This window comes from Anopheles funestus, chromosome 2RL (genome assembly GCF_943734845.2).
Source record: "Anopheles funestus chromosome 2RL, idAnoFuneDA-416_04, whole genome shotgun sequence".
NCBI classification, from domain to species: domain Eukaryota; kingdom Metazoa; phylum Arthropoda; class Insecta; order Diptera; family Culicidae; genus Anopheles; species Anopheles funestus.
In genome coordinates, this window is record NC_064598.1 from 17,348,161 (window position 1) to 17,365,114 (window position 16,954).

At 46.0% G+C, this 16,954-nt stretch overlaps 6 protein-coding genes across 9 annotated transcripts; 4 read left to right on the forward strand and 2 right to left on the reverse strand.

Moving 5' to 3' along the window:
- The first annotated feature begins 846 nt into the window (after positions 1 to 846).
- LOC125762262 (BBSome-interacting protein 1) lies at positions 847 to 1,686 on the forward strand. 2 transcript variants are annotated; one of them, XM_049424147.1, is made up of 2 exons: positions 847 to 1,244; positions 1,355 to 1,686. In XM_049424147.1, the coding sequence occupies exon 2, from the start codon at positions 1,393 to 1,395 to the stop codon at positions 1,684 to 1,686; it is 294 nt and encodes a 97-aa protein (XP_049280104.1). In that variant the 5' UTR covers positions 847 to 1,244; positions 1,355 to 1,392. The 2 variants fall into 2 exon arrangements, with proteins under 2 accessions (XP_049280104.1, XP_049280103.1); XM_049424146.1 differs by having other exon boundaries at positions 855 to 1,244; positions 1,352 to 1,686.
- Positions 1,687 to 1,754: 68 nt separating this feature from the next.
- Positions 1,755 to 7,118, forward strand: LOC125762259 (60S ribosomal protein L26). 2 transcript variants are annotated; one of them, XM_049424144.1, is made up of 3 exons: positions 1,755 to 1,925; positions 1,997 to 3,967; positions 6,539 to 7,118. In XM_049424144.1, exons 1-3 carry the CDS (start codon positions 1,755 to 1,757, stop codon positions 7,004 to 7,006), a joined length of 2,610 nt encoding a protein of 869 aa, XP_049280101.1. In that variant the 3' UTR covers positions 7,007 to 7,118. The 2 variants fall into 2 exon arrangements, with proteins under 2 accessions (XP_049280101.1, XP_049280100.1); XM_049424143.1 differs by lacking the exons at positions 1,755 to 1,925; positions 1,997 to 3,967 and adding an exon at positions 6,305 to 6,438.
- A 9-nt stretch (positions 7,119 to 7,127) lies between these two features.
- LOC125762257 (uncharacterized) lies at positions 7,128 to 9,037 on the reverse strand. Of its 2 annotated transcripts, none has more exons than XM_049424140.1 (2): positions 8,344 to 9,037; positions 7,128 to 8,272 (listed from the first exon to the last, which is right to left on the reverse strand). In XM_049424140.1, the coding sequence occupies exons 1-2, from the start codon at positions 8,455 to 8,457 to the stop codon at positions 7,142 to 7,144; spliced, it is 1,245 nt and encodes a 414-aa protein (XP_049280097.1). In that variant the 5' UTR covers positions 8,458 to 9,037; the 3' UTR covers positions 7,128 to 7,141. The 2 variants fall into 2 exon arrangements, with proteins under 2 accessions (XP_049280097.1, XP_049280098.1); XM_049424141.1 differs by having other exon boundaries at positions 7,128 to 8,289; positions 8,344 to 8,451.
- A 569-nt stretch (positions 9,038 to 9,606) lies between these two features.
- LOC125762256 (AP2-associated protein kinase 1) lies at positions 9,607 to 13,484 on the forward strand. Its single transcript, XM_049424139.1, has one exon. It carries the CDS (start codon positions 10,043 to 10,045, stop codon positions 13,346 to 13,348), a length of 3,306 nt encoding a protein of 1,101 aa, XP_049280096.1. The 5' UTR covers positions 9,607 to 10,042; the 3' UTR covers positions 13,349 to 13,484.
- Positions 13,485 to 15,129: 1,645 nt separating this feature from the next.
- On the reverse strand, positions 15,130 to 15,874 carry LOC125762261 (39S ribosomal protein L27, mitochondrial). The gene is made up of 3 exons (XM_049424145.1): positions 15,743 to 15,874; positions 15,509 to 15,672; positions 15,130 to 15,439 (listed from the first exon to the last, which is right to left on the reverse strand). The coding sequence occupies exons 1-3, from the start codon at positions 15,792 to 15,794 to the stop codon at positions 15,236 to 15,238; spliced, it is 420 nt and encodes a 139-aa protein (XP_049280102.1). The 5' UTR covers positions 15,795 to 15,874; the 3' UTR covers positions 15,130 to 15,235.
- Positions 15,875 to 15,929: 55 nt separating this feature from the next.
- On the forward strand, positions 15,930 to 16,930 carry LOC125762258 (ADP-ribosylation factor-like protein 16). The gene is made up of 2 exons (XM_049424142.1): positions 15,930 to 16,339; positions 16,402 to 16,930. The coding sequence occupies exons 1-2, from the start codon at positions 16,015 to 16,017 to the stop codon at positions 16,629 to 16,631; spliced, it is 555 nt and encodes a 184-aa protein (XP_049280099.1). The 5' UTR covers positions 15,930 to 16,014; the 3' UTR covers positions 16,632 to 16,930.
- The last annotated feature ends 24 nt before the right edge of the window (positions 16,931 to 16,954 follow it).

The following is a 16,954-nucleotide window of genomic DNA, read 5'->3' on the forward strand; positions in this document are numbered from 1 at the left end:
TAAAAAATTCAAAAAATTCAAAAAAATATGAAAATTTTCCTCATTTTTGCACCAAATTTTGCCTATAACTTGGTCGGTATCCAACGGATCGCCAATCTTTAACCTGTGGTCGATAGATGGCACCAATGGCTATATTTTCTTCTTGGACAGCCATGCCCTTAGATGTCTGTGCCAGAAGTTATTCGAGGAACCAAGTTCGTTACCCTGTTTGAGAAAATGTAAAATTTTCTTCATTTTTGCACCAAGTTTTGCCTATAACTCAGTCGGTATGCAACGGATCGCCAAACTTTAACCTGTGGTCGATAGATGGCACCAATGGCTACATTTTCTTCTTGGACGGCCATGCTCTCAGATGTCTGTGCCAGAAGATATTCGAGGAACCAAGTTCCTTACCCTGTTTGAGAAAATGTAAAATTTTCCTTATTTTTGAGCAATGTAGCAAAAATTTTAAATGTGATATATTTTGATGGGAATTTGTTGCAATAAGTTTCTTTTCACTTAAATAGTGCTTTAAATTAAAAAAAGAATAAAAAATCAGAAAAAAATTTCGAAAAAATTTTCCACTCGAAAATTTCATAAGGCTTACCCCTTACGATTTTTTTGGGAAATTTTGCAAAAAAAAATTAAATTGTTTTATTTTAATGCCAATGGGTTGCAATGAGTTTCCTTTCACCTAAATAATGCTTTAAATAAAAAAAAGATAAAAAATAATAAAAAATTCAAAAAATTCTAAAAATTTGAAAATTTCCTAAGGCTATGGCCTTAAAAAAAATCTGTAAATTATTAAATCGCTTATCTTCTCCGAAAATCGCGTTCGTAAACGCGACAATTGCTAAGCATGTAGTGACGGGGTCACTTTAAAAACTGCCGAAAATGGGTACATAATGCATGTAGTAATTTTCTCCTTGAAGCGTGACATCCTTGTCATGTTTAATACGACACGCTGTCTACTTGTGCTCTTCGTTTCGTACAGGAAGCTTTGTGGTTTGGTAATGTCTAGAACTCAACTCTGTGTAATAACTTCATCTTGCGTATGACGGAATATCACCCCAAAACACCCACAATCGTGTGGAGTTCTGCTCCTTCATTGCGTTCAACAAAATCTCGTCTTGTTTTTGATTAATCGCAGCACTAATCAGTGTTGATTGTAGGTGATATTTGTTTTTTGATAAACCGAACAGAGTCTTTCCGGCCGTACCGACACAAAGGAACGAGCAATTTCAATCATCCCGTTCCATTTGTAGGTAAGAAAAATCAATAATCCCTTTAAACCCGAACATCCCCCTCCCGTGCGTCATCTGAGTAGGCTAAAATAACACTTTGCACAACCCACTTTACACCCTCCATAGAGTAGTGGCTCGCGGCGTTGCAGACGGCCGACAATGTTTTGCAATGTCCCTATCCGTGGCCGATACGACGACACTAGCTGAAACTGTACCATCGTCGACGGAGGAAAGAAGCAACAAGGGCGTGAGGCAGCAGCAGCAACCGATTACCCTAATTTTGCCCACTAGCGGTAAGCTGTTTTTCGAGAAAAAACAAGAGTTCCAACTTTGCAAACCACAGCTGCTCCCACTGAAGTCGTTCAGCCTGGAGAAGTTGGAAAGAATGCACCAAGAAGCGCAGCGACAGTTGCAAGAAACTCGTGCCCGAACCGCTGCTTCAAAGACCGGTAACAACTTCTAAACCGAAAGACAAAAAAACGAGCACGCACGCACGCACTAGATACGTATCACAGTGATTCTTCGGGCAAGATGGCCTATCTGCTAGTGTTCTCCATCTGTTTGGCATTGCTTTTGGCCTCCATATCACTTTATCGGTATGGCTGCATACAACGACAGCATCCCATAGTGACGTTTTCCGTACTGACCGCTTGGAGTTTCTCGTTTCTTATCGTATTCACGATTCCGCTGGATGTCACATCGGTGAGTAAGCGTGCCAGCGCCGCTTTTGTCCCTTTGTAATGAAACAAAATGTCTCTCCTTCCCTCTTCTAGACTGTGTACCGTCAATGTCTCCAGGAGCACAATATCACCAGCAATGGTTCGAACAATGATGGGCCCGACGCAATCTGTCAGCGGCCGTGGGGTATGGTGGAGGAGGAAGTGTTCCCTAACTTATGGCGCATTATCTACTGGTCATCACAGTTCCTTACGTGGTTGATTATGCCGCTGATGCAGTCCTACCTGAAGGCGGGTGACTTTACGATCAAGGGCAAATTACGATCGGCACTGGTAGATAACGCTATTTACTACGGCACGTATCTGTTTATCTGTGGCATTCTGCTGATTTATCTCGCACTGCAACCGGGAATTTCGCTTGACTGGCAGAAGCTAAAAGCGATCGCATCTTCAGCGTCGAACACGTGGGGCTTATTTTTGCTCGTGCTGTTGCTAGGTTACGCACTGGTCGAAGTGCCGCGCAGTCTCTGGAACAACTCGAAGCCGGGCTTTACGTTGCAATACGCCTACTTTAAGCTTTCCAAGCTTAGCTCCGAAAAGGCGGAAGCCGAAGAGAACGTAGATGATGTGCTGGAAAGCTTGCAGTCCGCTAGCCGAGCGATTCCACCACGGCACGAGTTGCGACCGGCACTGGAAACCATCATACGCAAGGTACCTACCGAGCTGATGGAACGGGCCAGCCGCATTAGCCGGGAGGACGGATCCCCGATGGCGATACCGTCCGAAAAGGCACTGGTACGGTTGCACCGTCAGGTGATCAAGTCGCTGCAAACGCTACAACGCACCGAAGCGCTGTGGAGCGTTCAAGTGAGCAAAGTGCTGCACCTGGAAGATGTGGCCAAGAATGCCGTCTCGCTGGATCATCGCTTTAAAAGTGAATTTCCGAAGCACCGGGTGGGATTTGCGCGGGCCATGTACAGTCCAACGATGGACTGGTACTGGGAGTGCGTCGTGAAGGCACCGTTCCTGAAAGCTTTGGCCGTTATTACCGCCTTCCTCTCGTTCATGGTTGTCTGGAGTGAGCTTACGTTCTTCAATCGCAAACCCGTCCTGTCAATCTTTGCCAACGTGTTGGACGTGGCGAAGGGGAACTACGATTTCGTCACGATCGAAATCTTCTCCATGCTGACACTGTGCTACCTATGCTACTGTGCATATTCGACCGTTTTTCGCATTAAATTCCTGAATCTCTACTACCTGGCAGCACACCATCAAACGAACGAGTACAGTCTGATCTTTAGTGGCATGCTGTTGTGCCGCTTGACGCCACCGATGTGTCTCAACTTTCTCGGCATGATACACATGGACTCACACATCATCAAGGAACGTGTGCTCGAGACCCACTACACGCAGATCATGGGCCACATGGATGTGCTGGGGATAATTTCGGACGGCTTCAATATCTACTTCCCGATGGTAATGTTGGCGTTCTGTTTGGCAACCTGGTTCTCGCTCGGTAGCCGTGCACTGAATGCGCTGGGATTCCAGCAGTTCATGCTGAACGAAACCATTGCTGTTGAGCTTGTCCAGGAGGGAAAGGATTTAATTGTGCGTGAGAAACGCAAACGGCAACGGGCGGAAGATGCAATAGCGCGAAGGCGTGATAATATTTTGGGTCAAATCGCTAGAGATGGAACGGCCGGTAGTGGGGGCCACAGTGGTGCGGGCACCGGCAATGGTGGCGGTACGAACGGGAATGGTACTGGGGGCGGTGGCGGCGGTGGTGGTATACTGTCGAAATACAAATCCCGCAATCTTGACGCCGTTGGACCGAACGACGATCTGGTCGGGCATGGTGATCGTTTGGACTACAGCACTACCGGTACCGGCGCTCGGGGAATGGACGATATTAATCGTTCCTTATCGCAGGAAATTAACGAACGGTTTGGTGTGAGTACGGGCGTTTCCGTAGGCTTTAAGGGATATGGTACCACGTACGAGGACGACGATAGTCGTATGGGTGGGGCGGGTCGTTCTGGCTCCAAACCGAAAGGACTGTTCGATGATGTTTAATCGCTGTGAAAGCATAATTTATGATAGTTTAGTTGCGGTTCTATGCCTACGTTCCCGTTGTGTTAATCGTTTAATCTAATCAATTTTAATGTATTGTGGGTGCATCTATAGTATTGTGTGTTTGTGTGTGTTTCCTAGTGAACACTTCAACTCATAAGTTGTAACATTTTAAATTATGATGATTATTAACTATAAAAGTCGATTATACCACACTAACCGAAGCAACGGAAACCGCATAACCGCATGCCTTGATGTAGAGAAAAGACAGAGACATGATCAAAACTCAGATTTAAGTGGATGTCTTTTAGGGAAAGGATTATACATTCGCTCGGTATGCTGCTTTGCTCTAGTACAAGCATATACAACAAGAAACAACACACTCCACTTGCAAGCGCTAACCTGTAGCACTAGTAAACATGAAACGTATTGTGTATGAGACTAGAAAAGACATTACGTATTAGGTATGCTGGCACACTGGCGCTGTATAAATAGTAGTGTAATGATTGCACCTAATTAAATAAAGGATCCATACAACTAGTAAAGTGTAACACAGGAACACATTGAGAGAAATCTTCTTAAAAGGTATTTGTATCATGTACCAAAAATTTCATCTTTCTTTTGCGAACAGAACGTTTATTTTGAAAAATAATTTCCATCATTTTGTATACATTTTTCCCACCTTTCCGGTAACTGTTGCAATCCACGTCTAAAAAACGAACCATCTTTGGTGCTAAACCAATTGTCTAGCCAGCTTTGAATATTGTCTAGCGAAGCGAATCTTTGATTGGAGAGAGCAAACCCCATTGCGGGGAATAGGTGGTAATTCGAAGGCAGCAGATCCGGCGAGTTGGCCACACATGGTAACGTTTCCCATTTGAACGTGGCGATCGTATCCTCCACCGGGGTTTCGGTATGCGGTGGCACGTTGTCATGAAGCAATATGATTCGCTTACTATCGTTCTGACCCTCCGAACGTTTCCTTCGCAGTGCTTGCTCCAGCGCGATCAGTTGCTGCTGGTATCGTTGTGTGGTAACGGTTTCGCCCGGTTTTAACAGCTCGTAGTAAATCACTCCTTCCTGATCCCACCAAACGCACAGCATCGTTTTCTGTGCATACCGATTCGGACCTGCAGCGAGAATGGACGGATCGCTAGCTTCTGAGCTGGATTTTTTGCGCTTGGGATTTTCGAAATAAATCCACTTCTCGCCTCCATTCACGATTCGTCGCAGGAAGGGCTTCCGGGTATGTCTTACAAGCAACATTTCGCAGATGGTTTTCCGCTTCTCTTGATGCCTATCGGTAAGTTTGCACGGGACCCATTTTCCACCCGTGTGGATCCTTCCCATGGATTTCAATCGCACAGAAATGGTTTCGCGCGTTACTTCCAACCTGTCCGCAAGCTGCTGTTGCGTTTGGCAGTCATCTTCGTCCAGCAAAGTCTGCAAATCACTGTCGTCGAACTTTTTCGTCGGTCTACCACGGTCCTTATTCTGTATGTCGAAATCACCGCGCTTGAATTTCCTAAACCACCCAGCGCACTGCGTCTTCCCGAGGGCATGTTTACCGTACGTTTCTACGAGCAGCCGGTGCGCCGTGATAGCTGTTTTATTTAGATGGTAAAAAAATAGCAACGATGTGCGCAAATGGTATTTTTTAGGTATAAAGGTGGACATTTCCTACAACACTAAACTTAATAAAAGCGAGCAAACAAACCGCGAGATCGTAAGTACCTAACAAAACAACAAGTAAACAAATCTAGACTGTTGTATTGTTTTGATGCGCTTTTTGTTTCAAGATCATACCTGCGTTCTATAGTCATCTTGGTTCTTTATGAATATCGATAAACTGAGTGGAGATTTTCTACACGTGGGTATCTACGAAATATTCCGTTTATTCTAGCGGATTTCTAGCACACACAATTCCGGAATGTACAAAGAAAATGGTTCTAGCTGCATATACGCATTTTTTATTTTCACGATTCATTTGTTTGAATTATTCCGTCGTTTCCTACCCCTCCTCAATGTGACGCACACCTTAAACATTACATATCTTGCCACGAACGTCTGTCACGTTGCGATTTCTTCTTCGTTCTCGATTTGCATGTTGTTTTTCGTTTTCTTTTGTAGTGGTGGTACAGGTATATTGTTGGATCGGTTCGTAACGTTCCCAACAAAAATTGTAACTGTCCAACAAAAGTATATATTCACCATTATCCCCTTTGGAATGGAAAATGCCACGCTAGATTGCAATAAAATTTCGTAATTTCAAAATCAGTAGTGAAATTAAGTCCAGCAATCGGTCAAATTGCTCAAATATTATCCAAGTTAGGGGATCAGCACGGAACGGTGTGACTCTCTGAGCGGATCGCTGTAATCCACATAGGCCGGCTGTCCATCACTACTTCCTTTTCCGACATCTTGAACTACGTGAAGCACGCGTTTTTCGGGTGTACGAGTATTTTGTTGTAAGTAGTGCGAAAAGCTGCCGAAAAGTTGCGAAAAACGCAAACAACCCATAGTGTACCGTTGGGTAATCATAACTCCGTTCGCGTCCTTTCGTTTCAGCCTCGGATAAAGATGAAATTCAGCAAACACGTTTCGTCGTCGCGGCGCAAGAGCCGCAAGCGCCACTTCCAGGCCCCGTCGCACATCCGCAGGAAGATTATGTCGGCGCCGTTGTCGAAGGAGCTGAAACAAAAGTACAACGTACGTTCCATGCCGATTCGCAAGGATGATGAGGTGCAGGTAGTGCGCGGTCACTACAAGGGCAATCAGGTGGGCAAGGTGGTTCAGGTGTACCGTAAGAAGTACGTCGTGTACATTGAGCGCATCCAGCGCGAGAAGGCGAACGGCACGAACGTGTACGTCGGTGTGCACCCGTCCAAGTGTGTGGTCGTGAAACTGAAGATGGACAAGGATCGCAAGAAGATCCTGGATCGCCGTGCGAAGGGCCGTCTGGCAGCGCTCAACAAGGACAAGGGCAAGTACACCGAGGAAACTGCAACTGCCACCGCGATGGAAACGACATCTTAAAGTTTACAAAACAAATTCTGCCGGTTAGCTGTGGTTGGAAAAGCATGGTGGATGGTGCGCGGAAGTGAAATGCAGGAGAATAAAAATGAAGGAGAGTGGAGAGAAAGTTAAACGACCAATGTGCTGTGTGTGTATTTATTTGGCAATTGAAGGCAAGGGACACAGTTTCGTTATGCCAAGGTGCACCAGTTTGTTGTGCGAAACGCGATGAGGTGCTATTTGTTCGTCTATTTCAAGCGCGATTTCCATTCCGGCGTGAATTAATCTTAACTGTTTATCGCCTTGATCCAGAAAGATTATATTTTCGATCCGCTCCTGAACGCAACTATCCGCTTCGTTCGTGCTAGTGAAGAACCGTAACATGACGCGCCCGAAAACCCGCTCGATGGAATCTAATTTTACGACGCGATCCGGTTGAATCGTACCAGACGTTACCGCGTGTTGCCATAGCTGTTGCCGGGAACTTCGATCATTTAGTACCAATGCCAGTGCTCCCAGCGGTGAACTTTTGGGATGATGTTTGTTTTTACTTTTAGTTTCTGGAGTTGCGACGTAAAACGACTTTGAGGGAAGACTGATGGATAAATCTGATGTTAAATTTCGATTTCCGCCACTGTTTTCTTCGATCGAAGATGGTATCGCATCAATGTTAAGCGTTTCCGTACGCGAAAGCTGTCCGCTATTAGTATTCTCGGGTGAAGGAGGCAACTCTTCTATACAACTCTCCTGTAGGTCCGTGAACGATTCATCGAAAGATTTCCAGCAACGTGTGGATCTATCACCAGCGGTACCAGTCACGCTGTTATTTAACCCTGATGTGCTTCGATTTAGCGTAGCAATGGCTTTGAATCGTTTTGGACTAGCAGCATCCGGGAAAATACGATTTTTAGCTCGGCTCGTACCGGCACAGAAAGAAACGTCCATATCGTCTGTTATTCGGCGTCGTTTCATTGACTTTTTGTCAACGAATTGTAACCTCGTCATTCTGCTCTTTCTGCACTTAATAGCTAGACAATCGTCTGAATCGGAAGACTCGGACGTTGTGTCATACTGGGGCCGACAATCCTCTTCGGATATGTGCTCAATTTCCGAATCGGATTGATTTCTGCAATCAATCGTGACTTCAGCAGGATTTAACGATTGTGGCACGGATGGTGTAATTGTGGATGGTAATGTTTCGTTTCCATGCCTACCGCTAGGCGCCGTATCATCATCCGAATGGTCATCTATCTGCCATCCATCATCCTGATCTCGCATGTGCAAAACCTGCAATGAGCCGATACCTAAGATACGTTCCTTATGGCTGAACTACATAGAGCATACCAAAAGCTACTTACGCTGTCATGTTTAATTGACCGGGAACTTTGCTGCCTTCGCCTTGATCTTCTGTATGCAACAGAGGGAGAAACGAGAAGCTGATCGAATCCCTTCCACATCTTTTCTTTGCTCATTGTACCAATCGGTTCTTTGATGTATTCGCCGTTTGGGGTAATAGTGGCTAGGAAATTGTTTTCACTACGGTATAATCACTCACATTGGGTGTCCAATGGTAGTCTAATCCATGTTTTACTTAATTAATAACTTTACATGAAATTCACACAAGTAAAGGCCAAGCTATCAGAACAGTGGAGCGCCAATTGAGTGTTATTTTTGTCGCAAAAACCAGAACCTGGTATTAGCAGCAGCTGTACTGAAAAGTTAGCAGCTGCTATGACACGACCATTGTCGTGACTAGACGGTGTGGAATATGACTACAAAGACACGTGTTCACGGAGATGTAATATTACGCTTTATTTGCACATCATATTATTTTTGCCAGCCCAAGAAAAACGCTGTTGCTACGATATCAAAACAAACAAATCCATCCAATGGTTGGTACCGAACTGTCAAAGACGAATCTTCTTCCTTTTTGCGCCTTTTACCCGTCACATTGTTCTACACAGGCCGGACTGTGTATAAAACACACTTCAATCAAATTACGCACACTAACGTACGGGCACACACGCACACACATTTGCGCAATTACATGCCAAATAGAAAGACGTACTGCACACATCGCAGCTCGTTCGCGTTTCGTTTCGGAACAGATAGGCCACAAGTCGATTTCTTGCGTGGAGTGTGATAAGTAGTTTCTCCCCCGTTTTTTCCCCCAAAAGTGGCCATTCTGCTGCATTACGCCCACACACGACAGTTCGGTGCATACCAAAAAAGAAAACTCACGGTGAAGCGCAGCAATGCAAAAATGTCCTAGACAATCGAACAGTCAAATAAGGAAATAATGGTGTAAAAAGTTCGGTTGTGAAAAGGAGGCCGAGCTCTAGATAAAGTCGAATTCACTTCCAACCGTAGTGTGCTGATATTGGGACACGTAGTATATGGTGAGGCCCGAGACGGAAAAACTACTTCTGTTGTTGTTTTGCGTGTGCTGTACGGTTAGTGCAAAAGTTCCAATAAAATTGCGCACGTGAACGCAAAGCTCGGGTAAGGTAGGGGCCAAAGCACGGCTATCAGTAGCAGTACACCCCACCCCAGAAAGGGCTGATGATTCCCACATTGATTATTGTGATTCATGTAGCGCAGCGGAAGTGATAAAAGTGCGATAGACCGAGCGAGCGAGCATAACTCTACCAAACCACCGAGCAATATTAGTAGTTTGTAACCGAATCCACACTGCAGCATGGAATGAAGCATAAATATTGCACGATTTTGTCATCGCGTCGTCAAATAGCGCAGACACAGTATTAGCGACACAGTTATCATCTGTGTGGAGGACACACCATTGTTACCACGTACACCCAGAAGCAAAAACAAAAACAACACTCTTTATTACTCCTCGACGACGTAGACTGTAAAAAGAAAAACAAACCTACAGGATCCAATATTTTGGTCTCGGTGCTTCGCATGTTCCTTAGCGCTACAGTTCGCCGACACCTTTACTGAAACGTTACCCAACTACTAGTCCAAATCTGGTACGGAAGATAAAGTCCATCACGCGCCCGTAAAGCAAGCAAGCGAACAAACAAAACACGAAGAAGGATGAAAAAGTTCATATCCAAATTCGAAACGAAAAATGAACCCACGTCGGTGGGCAGTAGCCGGGAGACGAACAGTTTCGTCGGCAAAACGTTTAAGCTAAGCAAGGAAAACGTAGTCACCGTGGAAGAGGTACTGGCAGAGGGTGGCTTTGCCGTCGTGTTTCTAGTCAAAGGAGCCAAGGGAGAACGGTACGCACTGAAGCGGCTGTACGTTAACAATGAGTACGATTTGGGTGTGTGCAATCGAGAGATCAAGATAGCGAGCAATCTGAGCGGGCACAAAAATATCATCGGCTACATTGATCACAGTATCAATGCGAAGGGTAATGGCGTGCACGAGATACTGCTGCTGATGCCGTACTGCAAGACGAATCTGCTTACGCTCATGAACGCTCGACTCGCTACGGGCTTCAGCGAACCGGAGGTGCTGCAAATATTCTGCGACGTTGCGGAAGCCGTCGCCCGGCTGCACCAATGCCAAACTCCAATCATCCATCGGGATCTGAAGGTGGAAAACATTCTGCAGAACGATCTGGGCAACTTTGTGCTGTGTGATTTCGGTTCGGCCACGGCCCGCGTACTCAATCCGACCAGCCACGGCCGTACGATGGTGGAGGAAGAGATCCAAAAGTACACCACCCTCTCCTATCGGGCACCGGAGATGATCGATCTGTTCAACGGGCAGGATATTACGGTAAAGGCGGACATTTGGGCGCTTGGCTGTCTGCTGTACAAGGTGTGTTTCTTCACGCTGCCCTTCGGCGAAAGCGCACTGGCGATACAGAGCGGCCAGTTTAGCATTCCCGATGGTTCGAAGTATTCGCGTAGCGTGCACCAGCTGATACGCTACATGCTGGAGCCGGATTCGGAAAAGCGACCAAACATTTACCAAGTGTGCGATATCGCGTTCGGTATTGCCGCACGATCCAATCCCGTTCGCAATCTGACCAAATGTAGCGTACCGCCGCTGGAAACGTTACCGGTACCACCGTTCGAGTCGGAAACGAAGCGAGTGCCGACAGTTGGCAGTGCCGTCGGGCAGACAGGTTCTACCCCGAAACCGACCAAACCGGTCGGCCAGCTTCCGATAGAGGGCGGCACAAGTGTGGCTCCGCGCCAAAGACCAAAAGCATCACAAGCGGCCACACCGAACGTTGGCGTAAATAGCTTCTCGCTCGGTTTGCCACCGAACCCATCGCCGAAAAACATTCTTTCCTCACCAACGCCCGGTATGGCACCGTCGGCAATCGGTGCATCAGGGACAGATGCGCCGGAAGCATTTGTTGCCAAATTTACGGCCAATTTTCCTCCCGCCACGAGCACTGTACCGGCAGCCTCGTCGATTTCCACCATCGACCAATCGGCAGCAGCAGCAGCAGTGGCAACAACGGATGGAACGGCAGTAACGGTATTGTCCACACAGCAGCCCCCTGTTGCTGTTGCCGCACTGTTTCAAACAACCTATCCCGATCCATTCCGGGAGGCGGAACTGGCTCCAATTCCAAGCGGTGGAGAAGTTCCGTTGGCCGGTACATCGGCCCATAACTCATCGTCCTCCTCGCTATCGATGATACATTCGCCAAGTCACGCCCCCAATCCACAGGGTGTTCCGTCCAACACGACACAAACGCCCACCCTGGGTGGATCGAATTCATCCTCGAGCAGTGCGGTTGCTGGGGGCATCCTAGCGCCACCGAAGACGTCCGGCCATCGACGGAATGTCAGTGATACGTCTGCCTTTAACAAAGCGTTCGCGACGGAAACATCGCAGTTTCTAGCCCCATTTGATCAGGCGACCAACAACTACCAACCAACGTCTGCAAGTCCACCCGGGCAACAAACGACTGCTTCGAACGGTTCTAACAGTTCGCTTCACAAACATCCGTCTGGGGTGTCCGCTGCGGGTGTTGGTTTTGAGCCGCGTGCCTCCAGCATGGCGTCCAGCTCCAATCCACAGTTGTATCAGCAGCAGCGATCTACATCGTCGGCGGGCACTGGCTCAAACTGGAATCCGTTCGGCGATCCTACACCGTTCGCGCAGATGACCGAGGATCACATTTTCGGCGAGGAGTTTGACAAAATCCGTGAGCTAGGCAGTCAGGGCAGTTTAAAGACGCCACCGGAAGTCCCGCGGCACTCCTCATTGCCGCTCATACAGATGGTTTCGTTGCCGGCAGGCATTCAGCAGGCGGCTCCCTTTTCCCCAGAGAACATCCCGGACACACTTGGCGACGATGATGATCCGTTCAGCTCCGCTCCATTCTCGATGCCGGTGCGTACCGACAAGAGCAAATCGTTTAAACTGTCCTCGCGCAAAGTGATCGTCATCGATGGTGGCTTTAGTACGCAGCTGTCCGAACATGTCGGTGCAAAACCGGACAAAGATCCGCTGTGGACGTCACGCTTCAATGCAACCAATCCGGCCGCCGTACTGGAAACGCATCTGGACTTTCTGAAGGCGGGTGCTGACTGCATACTGACCAACACGTACCAAGCGTCCATCGAGGGCTATATGGATTTTCTCGATCTCAACGAAGATGAGTCGGTGCAGTTGATTAAGGCTAGCGTCGAGCTGGCAAGACGTGCCCGGACCCGCTACCTGGCCGAAAAGTTAGAGAACAAATCCCACAAAATACCGTGGGTGGTAGGTTCGATTGGACCGTACGGTGCGCATCTGCACGATGGATCCGAGTACACGGGTGCGTACGCAGATCAGGTCCCGGCTAACCGGTTGCAGAAATGGCACCGACCGCGGATTAACGCGATCGTGGAGGCGGGTGTTGATGCGCTTGCGATCGAAACAATACCGTGCCGGATGGAGGCGGAAGCACTGCTAGATCTGCTGACAGCGGAACATCCGACTGTACGGTTCTGGATTTCGTTCCAGTGTCGCGACGGTTCGACTATAGCGCACGGCGAACAATTTGCCGAAACGGTGATCGCCTTGTGGAATCGGGCAAAGCAACTGTCCAACCCTAATCTGCTAGCGCTCGGTGTGAACTGTGTTAATCCCCAGCATGTGTTGCCCCTGATACGGTCGGTATATGAACAGTGCGGTGCGGGATCATCATCCGACGGCAATCGCATCCCGCTGATCGTGTATCCCAACTCCGGTGAGCAATGGGACGCGATCGGAGGATGTTGGCGCGGTGCGGACAACCTGACACCGCTGGAAACGTACCTACCGCAGTGGGTGGAAATGGGCGTCAAGTTTGTCGGCGGCTGCTGTCGTACTAATGCGCGGGACATAAAACGGATGAAGAAAACCGTCATCGGGCTGTACGGGAGCCGTAGCAATGAGAACTAAGGCGACTACAACTGAAAGACATCTCCGGACCCGGGCTGGTCTCGTTTCAATCGGATGCTGTGATTTAGTTTGGAAGCAAATTTATGTTCGTACCGATAATGGCAGTTCGTATCTAAAAGCAATCGTTATCAATCAATCGCTGGTGTGTGTGTGTGTTTGTGTGGCGGATTCGAACCTTCGTAGAATGCTTCACTGCTGTTGAGGTTAGCATAGGGCATTCAGCCCTTGTTGGTTCTGATTATTTATCAAACATTAACCGATATCCGAGACGCGTGTGTTAGTAGTAGCGAGAGAATAGAACACAGTCACTATACACTAGCGGAAAAAACCTTTGAGCTAAGCACAACGCACCAGACCGAAAAGAAGACATTTGATGTGAACCAAACGGATACAACGACTTTTTGGCACCGGCGAATAGGGCGCATAACTCTAGCGGGTATTAACTAGTTATCAAATCTTTGCAACAAATTATCCTCTTATCCCTTTACCAATTTGGCTACGTGTTTCACAAATCTAGTCTTGCTTGTAAGTTTTCCAACAAACAAAAAAGGATTCAACTAGGTACCTATCGCTATTAACGCTTTGTAATGCGATTGAACACATGCGTAAAACACTTGTTCGCGGAGCATGCTGTGCGTAACCAACGAAACGGATGAATGATGTATTTTTTGCATTTTTCCACCTTTTCTTTTCCTTTCTCCCATTCCCTTTCCTGCTTACCAACTGGTACGAACATCATATATATTGCATATGAATAGTACCGACGATACTACCTACTACTATAACCGTGTGACGATTATCAAAGATTTATCGCAGACACTGCGTAGCTTTTCGTTTGTTTTTTGTTTTTATTGTAGCAATATGCAGATTGTGGATATTTTTCTGTTTTACCATTATTAGTCCAATTATTTGCACGAGATGTAATAGTGATGAGAGTTTTCATATACATTCTATAGGGACGGTACTAAGCTATTGAAGACGAAGGTGTTGTAGGCATAGCGAACAAAGACAAATCGTTTCATTTTTGTTTTGTTTTGTGTAATACACATTGTGTATGAAATAAGGACGAGCGTGTAAAAAAAAGGTTGGCAAACAAATAACGATAAGAATACAGAAACATTACTTATGAGATTTTGGGCAAATCCGGTTCTGGGCTGTTATAGTTTGAACAGGGTTTTGTTCCCGCAAAAAAAAAACCCCGATCGGATAAACTATAGTTGTAATCAAAAAGCAAACAGCATATACCTATGAGAATGATTCACAATATATTTATATTTATTATTCTACGATTATTATAGCCCTGCAATAAAACCACACCGATCAATTAAATCATCAAATTGCGCATCTAATCGGTACGTTGACCAATTCGGAAAATGAATTCTGACATCAGAAAGGGGCCCTGTAGGGCCATTTACCGATTGGGGGTGCAGTAGAGCAATAAGGGCTTCGTCCAAGTTATTGATACGGCTTTGCAAAACATACGCATTTATCTTTCATCATCCTTCCCTCCATCTTAGTGGCTGATGTTACATGTCTTTTGACGAGTTTAAGGGCGATTACAATGAAGGTGCGAAAGCGTTTTTTTTTTCTTCTTCAAATTGATTACCCAAACGCGCAATCACGAATGATTAAGTTAAACCGTAAAAATCGACTCTACGATAGTGGCACAGAAAATTGTAAAACTCGCTACTTACTGCATGACGGTGGCTGTACTGTTTGCTTCGGTTAACGCAGATAACGAACCAAATATATTATGAATGAATGCAAACGCTTCAACGAACTTCATCTTATGTGTACGACACACGCGACTGTATTTATCCGAAATATAATTGATCCATTCTACTAGTTATGCTGAGCCTGTGTGAACATTTTTTTGGGCAATCACACTTACACTTCGTCTATCAGCTTAAACCTTTGATGTTGTGGTTCGGGCACCACATTGAAAAACTTTTTGTAAATCGTTTGTCCTTCCCGACCAGCGTAACAGCGCTGTATCCATGTGTGATCCCAATTGGGGTCAATCTTTTCACAGGTAACATACACCTTTCCGTGTTCCATAGCAAACAGTGTTCCATTCTTACCGAAACCGACCTAAAATCATAGGCCGAGTGTGTGTTAAGCTTAGCAGGATATTTTATCGATTACAACGTTTTCACTTACATTTAATCCGGGATGAAATCGGGTTGTGCGCTGTGTTGCTAAGATAGTTCCAGCCGATACATGATGACCATCTTGAACCTTCCAGCCACGATGTTTTGGTCGCGGATGTTTGGGAGGATTCCTCGAGCTACCACCCGTTTTCTTGGACGCATTTCTGATCGATGCTGTAATGTTGTAAACTCAGTTAACTGCTCGTACATCGTGACTGTTTGTACTTGAATATTGAACAATTACTTATAAGTGGAACCAATCCTTGATTAAGTCGGGTAAAGAGGTTGGAATTCATGTTTAAATTACACAATTTGCACGAGCAATTGTTATTTGCTTCAACACCGGGTGGAAAGAAACATTTACGTAAACATTGCGTGTACTGTCAAATAAAAGCCCTTCGGGAACGGCTGACACTAGTGCTCATCTCATCGCCATGACAACATGTGTTTATCGACCCATCATCAGAAAAGTCGACGAAGTAATATTCGAAATAAAATACATTTTGTGTTGTGGAAATGTCTTACCTGTGCCTTGGCCCAATGAGTGCTGGAAAAACGCTGCTGCTAACCTGCTTGCAGAAGCCCGATTCCGTAAACTTCACTTCCCATTCGGTACCTAGCGTGGGAACAAACTTGTACACCATTAAGATACCACCCATCGTCATTGACGAAAAGGATGTTAATCAAAAGATTCCGCCACCGGGAAAGCGTAAAGAATTGGTGCAGGTGCGTGAGGTTGGCGGTTGTCTCGCGCCTATTTGGCGTGACTATTTGGTGAATCCTGTCGAGAAGCTTATCTACGTGGTGGATACATCAAATCTGTGTCAAATATCCGCCGCTGGTAAATGGAATCGAGCGGTCAAAATTTTCCACCTAACCTAACGTTGTTCTCCCTTATTTCAGGTGTGCTTTTGTACTCCATGCTAGCCGAACCGAGGTTGCAAAAGACGAAATTTTTGCTCGTTCTTTCCAAAATGGACCTAGCATACAGGCAGATGCGTAACGAGGCGCTGCTAATGCTGCAAATGGAAAAGTTTCAAAAGCAAATCCCGCAACACATCACGATCATTCAGTTCAGTGCTATTACCAAGGAAGGAATCGACGAAGTATACGATTGGTTAGCAATGAATTAACGACCCCATATCTGCAAAAGAGTATAATTAGGCTACACTTCTAGAAAGAGATTTGATTATCTTTTAAACATACCTTCTATTTTCGGACGAATTTAGCAACATGCAAGACCCTGTTTTGAGTCAAGGATAACTTTTTTTCGATAGGAAGTTTGTGAGTTGTTTTGAAGTTTTACAAACACTCGAGAATAGTAAAACTACGTTATATTGTTACAATATCAAAATGAATCGAGCATAGACACTTTTGTTATTTGCTAGGTACATAACAACTATCAAATATATTCAAAAACATTTGAAAGAAACCTTCGCCGTTTCATATCACCACC

Bases quoted from the DNA above. Each gene is read 5' to 3' on its own strand.
- LOC125762262 (XM_049424147.1), top strand. From the start codon at position 1,393: ATGTCCCTATCCGTGGCCGATACGACGACACTAGCTGAAACTGTACCA.
- LOC125762259 (XM_049424144.1), top strand. From the start codon at position 1,755: ATGGCCTATCTGCTAGTGTTCTCCATCTGTTTGGCATTGCTTTTGGCC. The intron at 1,926-1,996 runs GTGAGTAAGCGT...TCCCTCTTCTAG, and splicing joins TTCCGCTGGATGTCACATCG to ACTGTGTACCGTCAATGTCT. The intron at 3,968-6,538 runs GTTTAATCGCTG...CTTTCGTTTCAG, and splicing joins CGAAAGGACTGTTCGATGAT to CCTCGGATAAAGATGAAATT.
- LOC125762257 (XM_049424140.1), bottom strand. From the start codon at position 8,457: ATGAGCAAAGAAAAGATGTGGAAGGGATTCGATCAGCTTCTCGTTTCT. The intron at 8,273-8,343 runs GTAAGTAGCTTT...GGCTCATTGCAG, and splicing joins GGTCAATTAAACATGACAGC to GTTTTGCACATGCGAGATCA.
- LOC125762256 (XM_049424139.1), top strand. From the start codon at position 10,043: ATGAAAAAGTTCATATCCAAATTCGAAACGAAAAATGAACCCACGTCG.
- LOC125762261 (XM_049424145.1), bottom strand. From the start codon at position 15,794: ATGAATTCCAACCTCTTTACCCGACTTAATCAAGGATTGGTTCCACTT. The intron at 15,673-15,742 runs GTAATTGTTCAA...ACAACATTACAG, and splicing joins AGGATTGGTTCCACTTATAA to CATCGATCAGAAATGCGTCC. The intron at 15,440-15,508 runs GTAAGTGAAAAC...CTATGATTTTAG, and splicing joins GATTTCATCCCGGATTAAAT to GTCGGTTTCGGTAAGAATGG.
- LOC125762258 (XM_049424142.1), top strand. From the start codon at position 16,015: ATGTCTTACCTGTGCCTTGGCCCAATGAGTGCTGGAAAAACGCTGCTG. The intron at 16,340-16,401 runs GTAAATGGAATC...CCCTTATTTCAG, and splicing joins GTGTCAAATATCCGCCGCTG to GTGTGCTTTTGTACTCCATG.